The 10311-nt window shown below is 43.2% G+C and overlaps 1 protein-coding gene across 1 annotated transcript; it reads right to left on the bottom strand.

Annotated features, from left to right (window-relative positions):
* Positions 1-409: 409 nt before the first annotated feature.
* Positions 410-5087, bottom strand: ntpcr (nucleoside-triphosphatase, cancer-related). The gene is made up of 5 exons (XM_055635189.1): positions 4984-5087; positions 1623-1785; positions 1423-1528; positions 963-1172; positions 410-746 (listed from the first exon to the last, which is right to left on the bottom strand). The coding sequence occupies exons 1-5, from the start codon at positions 5015-5017 to the stop codon at positions 666-668; spliced, it is 594 nt and encodes a 197-aa protein (XP_055491164.1). The 5' UTR covers positions 5018-5087; the 3' UTR covers positions 410-665.
* Between the last annotated feature and the right edge of the window lie 5224 nt (positions 5088-10311).

The following is a 10311-nucleotide window of genomic DNA, read 5'->3' as shown; positions in this document are numbered from 1 at the left end:
GATTGTGAGCTTCCACAGCAGAGTATCATCAATGAACATGCAGAGTCAAGGACAGGCCACATGGAAATGTTGATAATAACTCAAAGCATTTCCAGGAATTTATTAATATACAGGTACAAGGATTGAATGACTGGAGTAATATTAATACAGAATTCAATAGCAGCAGAATCTCTTCCACTTAGTAAAATGTATTTATCTCCAACTATAAAAAGTGCTATCAAGACAAAATAATTTCCTTACCCGAAAGACCGAAAACAAATGAACTATTTCTTACATTCCCATATTAAAATGTGTGCATTTGAAATAACTTCATGATGAAGGATAAATTTCCCTCACAAATGTTTTCAAACTTTGAAATCCTATGCTATACATACACAATGTTCAACAACACATTCAGGAAGGATTCAACTGACATTTAAAATATGAACTTTAATGAGGGGTATAAATAAAAATAACCATTTTTACACATGAGCAAATTATCGCTTGGTACACTGGAAGCAGGATGAGCTACTTGAAGTACATTAAATCAATATCCATTTCTGAAAGTTACTTTGAAACAAAATGATGAAAGGATAAAGAATAGTCTAATGAAAAGCTCGTGCTGCTCATGAAGCATGTACAAGCCATAATTATCACAACCCAAACCTCAGGTTCTTGATGATACTTCAGTTTCCATTCATCTTTCTACAGTCTTGCACTGTTGCAATAATTTCTTGAATAATACTGTCCCTATTATCCCTTGAAATCTGGAAAATAATGATTGTTATTTTTCTGTCCATATTACATTCCAAACCATCGCATAACAATGAGTACTCCAGAAACTATGGAAAAGTTGTTATTAATCAAATGTTCTTGTAATTATTTACTCTAATATTGAGGTGTGTTTGGAAAATACTTCCAAATATATTACTATTTCATAATTTCATAAAACTAATTTTAAATGCCAATACTCATGTACTTACATTAAAGATTTTAACATCCCTTCTGCTTCTGATATCTTCCACAAGACCCAAAGGTTTTCCCTTTGGGATCGGAATAGTTCCGAGTACAGTGGCATCGGTTCCATCTAGGATTTGACGTACAGCCTGGATAAAGGGTTCACTGAAGAGCTCCATTTTTCCTATCTCATCTATTACATACACATTTTTTTCTTTGTCTTCTTTGCCATTAAGCTACAAGAATTATAGGGAAAGAAACAAATTAGAGTGCTACCCCGTTAACCTATTGATTTCCAATGGTACTAATAACAAGGGTCATATTTCTAAACAATATTTTTTTCCAACTGTCACACCCAGTCACTAATTTCTACTTAAATCTTAATCTACATTAGAGTAGATATTTTTTCAACTGTTGTACATATAGTTACAACCAATGAAAAACAAATCGAAACAATGAATTATCCAGCCCTAATTTACCACCTACTTTAGAGAGAAGTGGTAGAGCCAGGCATTCGAATGACGGTAGGTCCACTACATATGGACCAACCCTATATTCACATCTCCCACTATTTGCAGCATCTGCATCATTCCTAGGGACCAGAAAAATAGAACTTTAAAAAAACTGACTCCACATGTTACCCATAAATACTTTTAATAGTTTGAAAAACGAAAAACAATTTATACCTAGTCCTTGACAAAGTTCCTCGCTTACCAGATACAGTAACAACATCAAATCCAATCCTTCTTCCATTTTTCCTGACTTCTTCAGTATAAAATCCATCAACAGGAACGCCAGAAGATTTTAATACATCTATGATTTTGTGAATTAAGGTAGTTTTACCAATACCTAGTGAAATATGAAAAAATATCTTCAGGTTATGTTGAATACATCAATAGTATTAGATGTTGAATAAAGTTAAAATGTGGTGGGTTACATTTTTACTATATTCCCCATTCTTTAGATTTTACTCTGCCAATGCAACATCACCAGTCCTAGGAAAACATGATGTAATCAATGCCATTCTATAATTGATTGTTTTCTCCTTTTCTTTTCTCAGTAACAGTGGTTTCTCCAGCACTCAGTACCTTCCTTGGTGGCTCTATGACATAAATAATTCATTACACAAAAGCTCTTTTCAGTGAGAATGCTAAATATAACATTGGCATAGTTATTACAACTTCTGGTAGTGGTTTTGAAAAGAAATCACAAATTACGAGTGGATCATTTCTGCTAAATAGTAAAATTATATCTTTCTAAAGAAACACAAGAATCTTTGTACAATCCACTCCATTATAAATTAATTGATAACATAATTAGCTGATTTTAAAATACCAAATGTAAACCTTAACACCATTTCAATCACAAAGTACTTCAAAGAGAAAACCATATCCTGTAAAATATGGGAAGACTAACATTTTCTGGATTAAAACTGAAAATCACACTTCATTATCCCATGCTCCCAGATATTACAGAGGTTAAACAGCTAGCACTGTACTAATACAGCATCAGATTAAACAAGTGCAAAATATGCTTTACATGAGTTTTTGTTGAAATTTTGAAACTTGCTGTACATTGTTTTATAGCTAGATGTAAAGATACTCGGGACATGTCTCAATCCCAGGCTGTTTACTCTTAATACTCTTTTAAACTAAGCTTTTGCTCACCAATCTATTGTCTATGGTTCGGTACAAAACTTTGATAACACCTGTGAAGAATCTCAGAGCAATTATACGAGTAGTAAATAGCATTTTTATTATAATTTATAATTAGTTTACTTTCATATATTTAATCAATTCACTGCCATACGGCAGAAATTAGGAGACCAATATCAAATTATTTGAATCAGTTAAGGAAACACATTCACAGGTATTAGCCTGAAGTGCAATATCTGTACAATTTTAACAGAAGTATTATCAACATTTTTGGTATGCCACATTAAGCTTATCTTCCATTTTTGAGACAGGTGACCAAATGATTGGCGAAATGGTTGAAATAATTGGTCAAAAGGAGGCAAGGTAATTTGAGGGGGAATATTTTGGAGCTTTGGGTTTAGGTAGTCAAAGGGAAAACTACAAATATTTACGTTATTAAAATCAATGATACAAGGGCCCAGATTTGAAGTTTTAAAGTTCCATGAGCTACAGAAATAGGGAGTTCCTGGCTCCTAATGACTATTCCCATGTTGTTATCTGCATGTAACTTCATTTCCATCTTGCTATTATTATCTTATGTAATTTCACTCAAACAATGGAACTAACATGTGACAGTAGAGTATTACATAGTTTCCAAAATGAAGATGGATAAAGGCATTTAAAATTGCAATATTATATAACAGTAAAATGCATGTCTTTCACATTTGGACGAGTTGTATAACCAGTCCAAACATCCCCTTCAACTATGCACTTGAACTTTACATTTGGTTTTGGCTTCTAACAAATAGGTTAATATTATAAAAATTTAAAGCATTATTACATATTCCCAGTTCCATCTCCTGATAATAATGCATAACTCATGATATAAACACATCTCTCTACCTTTTGCATTCCTCACAGATGCTGACCAAATGCCAGAAATATGAATAGCAAATTAACACTTGACATATATTAAATATTCTTCATATCATTACAGCTCTGTTCTCGGCATTCATTTCCAAGTGGATTCAAGTCATGTTTCTGGGACTTGACAATAAAAATCTAAGCTGACAATGCAAAACTAGAGGTATAGAAACAAAGAACTGCAGATATTGGTTAATACACAAAAAGACACAAAGTGCCGGAGTAACTCAGCAGATCAGGCACTATCTCTGGAGAACGTGAATAGGTGATGCTCCAGGTTGTGGCCCTTCTTTAGACTGATTGTGTGTGGGTGGGGGGGGGGGGAGGAGAGAGGGAAGATTGAAAAGGGCTTCTTCTGACCGATTTTAGGGGAGTGAAGAATGCTGGACAGGAGCCTTTTCAGACTGATTGGGGAGGGGAAAGAAAGCTGTAAAGTCTTCAGATTGACACATTGTTGAAGGTGTTGTCTTTAAAATAAAATCTAGCTTCTCACCCAGGTAACCCAAGAAAAATACCATGTCATTTTGATGGGGAAGGGAATCACTGGACAACATTTCTCTCTCAATGAAAACTACTGAAATAAATCAGTGGCTAGTATCACACTATGGTTTGCTGTATGTATACTGGTTGCCATATTTTCTAGAACAGTGACTTCAAATTTGCCTAATGCTGGAAAATACTTTCAGATGTTAAGAAAACTGCTGCAAAATCGTAATGTTCTGAAAGTATGTCTATTGGATACAATGAGGTGGAAGAGGTACAGGTACATGATTGGGTTCACGGTTAATTGCAGTTAACAGGCTAGTTGACCCGTGACAAAAACTACTGCAAATGACATGTTATTTCTCAAGGAAAAAAATGCAGTGTGTAAGACAACATTATGCGTTTATCTCCGTTTCTTTTAAAGCCCTATTCAAGAGCTTCTCTTGTAAACAGTATTGCATCAGTATATTTAAAATATTGGTTGAGCTGGAGTTTGAAGGCAGGGGTTGCAAATCTAACCAGGGCCATAAATGTTACTGCATTAAAGTTCAAAAAGACTAGAAACATTAAAAAAAAAAATAGGTGCACGAGTAGGCCATTCGGCCCTTCGAGTCAGCACCGCCATTCAATATGATCATGGCTGATCAACTAAAATCAGTACCCCGTTCCTGCTTTCTCCCCATATCCTTTTATTCCTTTAGCCCCAAGAGCTAAATCTAACTCTCTCTCTCTCTTGAAAACATCCACTGCCTTCTGTGGCAGAGAATTCCACACATTCCCAACTCTCTGGGTGAAAAAGTTTTTCCTCATCTCAATCAGATGTCCTGAAATTGGAGGAAGGGGCAGCAGGCAAGCGAGAACACAAGAAAATCCGACAATCAGCAGCGAGAGAGGATTGTACAGGTGTAGGAAGGAGCTGCAGATGCTGGTTTGAACCGTCCGGGTTAGGTTGGGGCTGCTGCTCGAGTAACTATGGCGACGGCGCGTACACCAACGCCAACTGTACCTGGGGGGCCCGTAAGGAAAACGTGTCTCCGCATCACAGCCCCTGCCCTCGCCGACCAATGCAGCCCACTGCGACTGCGCAACACCGACCACTGCAGCCCACTGCGCCCACTGCGACTGCGCAACGCCGACCGCTGCCACGATGTCACCTGACTCCGGCTCCGCTCCGCCCCACAGCGTGACGTCATCTCACCTCGAGGCAAGCCGTCTCTGGCGGTTGGGCAGGAACTGCAGATACTGGTTTACACCGGAGAAAGACACAAAGTGCAGGAGTAACTCGGCGGGACAGGCAGCTTCTCTGGAGAGAAGGACTGGGTGAGACGTTTCGAGTCGAGACCCTTCTTCAGACAGTCAGAGGAGAGGGAGACACAGACACATGGAAGGGTAAGGTGTGAAAACGAGACATCAAAGGAGATGCAGCTCAAGGAAACTGCAGGATAGATCATTGTCAGCTAGAAGGTGACAGCGAGGCATACAGAGATGAAGTTTAACCAGGGGACAGTCAGACTAGTCAGAGATAGATAAAAATGCTGGAGAAACTCAGCGGGTGCAGCAGCATCTATGGAGCGAAGGAAATAGGCGACGTTTCGGGCCAAAACCCTTCTTCAGAGAACTAGGATGGGGGAGGGATGGAGAGAGGGTAAAGCCAGGGTTACTTGAAGTTAGAGAAGTCAATATTCATACTGTTCAAGAAGGAACTGCAGAAGGTGGAAAATCGAAGGTACACAAAAATGCTGGAGAAACTCAGCGGGTGCGGCAGCATCTATGGAGCGAAGGAAATAGGTATCGTTTCGGGCCGAAACCTTTCTTCAGACTGATAGGGGGTGGCGGGGAGAAGGAAGGAAAAAGGAGGAGGAGGAGCCTGAGGGCTGGGGGATGGGAGGAGACAGCTCGAGGGCTAAGTAAGGGGAGGAGACAGCAAGAGCTAACAAAATTGGGAGAATTCAATGTTCATGCCCGCCGGATGCAGGCTCCCCAAGCGGAATATGAGGTGCTGCTCCTCCAATTTCCGGTGTTGCTCACTCTGGCAATGGAGGAGACCCAGGACAGAGAGGTTGGATTGGGAATGGGAGGGGGAGTTGAAGTGCTGAGTCACCGGGAGGTCAGGTAGGTTCTTGCGGACCGAACGGAGGTGTTCGGCGAAACGATCGCCCAACCTCTGCTTAGTCTCACCGATGTAGATCAGCTGATGCAGTAGATGAGGTTGGAGGAGATACAGGTGAACCTCTGTCGCACCTGGAACGACTGCTTGGGTCCTTGAATGGAGTCGAGGGGGGAGGTAAAGGGACAGGTGTTGCATTTCTTGCGGTTGCAACGGAAAGTTCCTGGGGAGGGGGTGGTACGGGAGGAAAGGGAAGAATTGACAAGGGAGTTGCGGAGGGAGCGGTCTTTGCGGAAGGCAGACATTGGGGGAGATGGGAAGATGTGGCGAGTGGTGGGGTCACGTTGAAGGTGGCGAAAATGACGTAGGATTATTTGTTGTATGTGACGGCTGGTGGGGTGAAAGGTGAGGACTAGGGGGACTGCCCTTGTTGCGAGTGCGGGGATGGGGAGAGAGAGCAGTGTTGCGGGGTATGGAAGAGACCCTGGTGCGAGCCGCATCTATGGTGGAGGAGGGGAAGAGGAGGGGAATCCCCGTTCCCTGAAGAATGAGGACATTTCAGATGTAGATGCGGCGTAGGCGGAGGAATTGGGAGTGGGGGATGGAGTCCTTACAGGAGGTAGGGTGGGAAGAAGTGTAGTCCAGATAGCCATGGGAGTCAGTGGGTTTGTAGTGGATGTTGGTCAGAAGTCTATCACCTGCGATGGAGATAGTGAGGTCAAGGAATGGTAGGGAAGTGTCGGAAATAGTCCAGGTGTATTTGAGTGCCTGATGGAAGTTAGTGGTGAAGTGAATGAAGTCAGTCAGTTGTGTGTGGGTGCAGGAGGTAGCCCCAAAGCAGTCGTCGATGTAATGGAGGTAGAGGTCGGGGATGGGGCCCTGGTACGTATTGAACAAGGATTGTTCGACGTACCCGACAAAGAGGCAGGTATCGCTGGGGCCCATGCGTGTGACCATAGCTACGCCTTGTGTTTGGAGGAAATGGGAGGAGTCAAACGTGAAGTTATTGAGGGAATTCATACTTCATACTGCTGTTATTCATACTGCTGGGTTGTAAGCTACCCAAGCAAAATATGAGACTTTGGCGGATGCAAAGACGACAACCAAGTTTTGCAAACTTAGTTATTCAGACAATAGATCCTTGGCTTACAGGTCTCCGCAAACACGTCTGACCACAATGGTGGTCAGCAACACAACTGTGGCGCGAAAGCGAAACCGCGAAAACAGCAGCCCCTCCCGAGTCACGTGACCGCGGCTTCCGAACGTCGGGTTCGATACCTGCGTGTGCCAGCAGGCGCCTCTACATGCCCCTCCCCCCCAGAATCCGCGGTACGGAAACGCACGGGTAACCGGACGATTCAACCGGACCGCATAGTCCGAGATCGCGGGGCGAGCGTAATATTCGGGACTGGCAAAACAGAACGGAGGGACGCAACAAACGTGAATGAGGGACGGGCATAACAAAGGGGACCGTGGATCAGGACCACCTGATCGCGGGTGGCGGGCAGAAAATTCCCAGGTACCCGCAAAACCGAGCCGTAAACCAGCTCGGCCGAGGAGGCGTCGAGGTCTTCCTTAGGCATAGTTCTGATGCCTAGGAGAACCCAGGGCAACTGGTCAACCCAATCGGGGCCGGTGAGCCGAGCCTTCAACACCGACTTAAGGTGTCTTTGAAACCGCTCGACTAAACCGTTCGACTCCGGATGATACGCGGTGGTCTGGTGCAGCTTCGCGTCGTACAGCTGTGCCAAACCACACCACAGGGAGGACGTGAACTGGGCCCCACGATCGGTAGTAATATCTGAAGGGACCCCGAAACGAGCGATCCAATTGGAGACAATAGCACGTGCACAAGCCTCAGCAGAGGTATCAGTTAACGGTATTGCCTCCGCATACCTGGTGAACCTATCTACGATAGTTAGTGAGTGGCCCCACGCGAACATGGCAAGGGACCCACCAGGTGAACATGGATATGCAGGAACCTGCCATCTGGAACAGCAAAATCCTGCACGGGCGGGCGCACATGCCTCTGCACCTTGGAAGTGACGGGATACAAGCGCGGGCCCATGTTGCGATCTGCTTTCGTAACCCGTGCCAGCCGAACTTGGAAGCAACCAGGGCAGAGGTGGACGGGTGAGCTAGGCTGTAGATGGTGTCGAAAATCCGATGCCTCCAGGCAATCGGGATGATCGGGCGGGCTTTACCCGTTGAGACATCGTAAATGACTCGCAACCCTGCGGTGCCACAAGGCACCTCAACCAGCTTGAGACCCGATTCAGCATTGCGGTAATCCTCCATGCCAGCATCTTGGGCTGCTGCAGCTGCGCATAATCCACATCTAGGTTTAAAGCGGAAACTTCAGGGACCGCCAGACGGGATAGCGCGTCGGCCACAACGTTCAGCTTCCGCGCCACATGCCGAGTGTCAGAAGGGAACTCGGATACGTAGGCGAGGTGCCGCTGTTGCCTGGCGGACCAGGGGTCGGGCAACTTATTCAAGTGAACGTGAGCGGCTTATGGATGCAATAGGAAGGCAATGAGACAAGATACCCGGCAAAAGAGTTTGCAGCATACTCAGCCTCTCCTTATGTCAAGCCTTACAGTCTCAGTCACATTCACTCTAGCTCATTACACTCAATGTGAAGAAGGAGCATTCAAGATTGTATTAGAATCTTCAATTCATGCATTGAGAGCACACAGAACCTCTGTCAGAAAGGGGGACATATCCTCAGAAACTACCCATCTGCTCACAAAGTTAGACACTTCCTAACCCAGGGGTTCCCAACCTTTTTTCGTCCTGTTTACCCCAGGCATGTTTAATAGCACATAAAAATGTTAATTCACTTATTTATGAACAACTAATGATGAACAGATACCGGTATACCAGAACCAAACACAGTCAGTCAATGAGAAAAAATATGTACAAATGCAGAATCAACAAATTTATCCCCTTGGTAGGTGAAATTTACCCCCTGGGGTAAATTTACCCCCTTGTCCTAACACATTTGAAGACGAGTCTGCTGCTCCCACATCAGTCTAATCAGTCGCTTCAAAACTCACCTAACTGGAATGGCAAATGATCCTACATTCTGAGGGACTGATTAATGGGCCTGTCCCACTTAGGTGATTTTTTAGGCAACTGCCAGCGACTAGGACAATGGAATTCACCGGTCAGCACCAGCGACAACCCTGGCAAAAGCCTACGTTAATCTGGCGTCAACCTACGACAGCCCAAATTGACGCCAATGTCGCTGAAAAATTTTCAACATGTTGACAATTTTTCAGCAGTCGCCTGTAGTTGCCTAAAAAAATCACTTGTGGGGCAGGCCTATAAGAAACAAACCATACCATCCCATAAACAAAGATTCAATGCTCAAATGGGAAACAGGACTCAGCCCACATTGTCCATCCATTCCCTAATTTAACATTTCACTCCCCAACTTCCTTTCTTATCAGGTTCCATCCTTTTTTCTTCCCCATATCACCACCTGCTTTAGTTATGGGCCTGTCCCCCTTAAGCGATTTTTTTAGGCGACTGCCGGCGACTTTTATATCCTTGTTATTACTTTTATACAGTCCCATGGAACGGTAGCAAGCAAGGTCAGTGTGATATTGTAAATTGTATCTGAATATTTCTTACACATTGTATACACAAGGTTAAAACACAAAGCGCTGAACAATTCAGTGGCTCGGGTAGCATATGTAGAGAGACTGGACTGGCGATGTTTCAGGGGACCCTTCGGGCTCAGGAGAATATGGTCAACTGAGTTGCTCTTGCATAAACCTGGTATAGGTTTGATGGTCCAAATGGCCTCCTTTCATGCTGTAACCACTCGGTGATTCTATGACATATAATGAATGGATATGCTGCAGGTGTTCTCTAAATTGAGAGAAAGAGGCACACTTGTGAAAAACTAATCTGGAGGTTAATCCTGAATTTTATGAATGATCTTTTATTTTTGCTTTGTCTCTGACCTTGAACTAGTTGCTATGGATACTTTTCCGCTGTTTCTTTTATTCCCAGAATGCCCATTTTCACAGAGAACATTGAATGCTTGAACAAATTCTATTAAGTGACTAATTATTCAAGATGTTCTCTTTCACTTTTTAGTATAAAGAATGCAGATTATAGCACAAAGCCCTCAAGAGTTAAAACTGATTTCTACAGTTTTTCATCAACTCTTTTCTTCAGCTCTTATAATTTCCCCAATTCTATTGTAATTTATTT

Source organism: Leucoraja erinacea, chromosome 5 (genome assembly GCF_028641065.1).
Source record: "Leucoraja erinacea ecotype New England chromosome 5, Leri_hhj_1, whole genome shotgun sequence".
Classification (NCBI taxonomy): domain Eukaryota; kingdom Metazoa; phylum Chordata; class Chondrichthyes; order Rajiformes; family Rajidae; genus Leucoraja; species Leucoraja erinaceus.
The sequence above is the reverse complement of the archived record's forward strand: the minus strand, read 5'-3'. Positions and strand labels throughout refer to the sequence as shown.

Excerpts from the sequence above, each read along its gene's own strand:
- ntpcr (XM_055635189.1), bottom strand. The coding sequence starts at position 5,017 with ATGCGGAGACACGTTTTCCTTACGGGCCCCCCAG. Across the intron at positions 1,786-4,983 it reads TTTCCTTACGGGCCCCCCAG|GTATTGGTAAAACTACCTTA; the intron begins GTACAGTTGGCG and ends ATATTTCACTAG. Across the intron at positions 1,529-1,622 it reads GGAACTTTGTCAAGGACTAG|GAATGATGCAGATGCTGCAA; the intron begins GTATAAATTGTT and ends TCTGGTCCCTAG.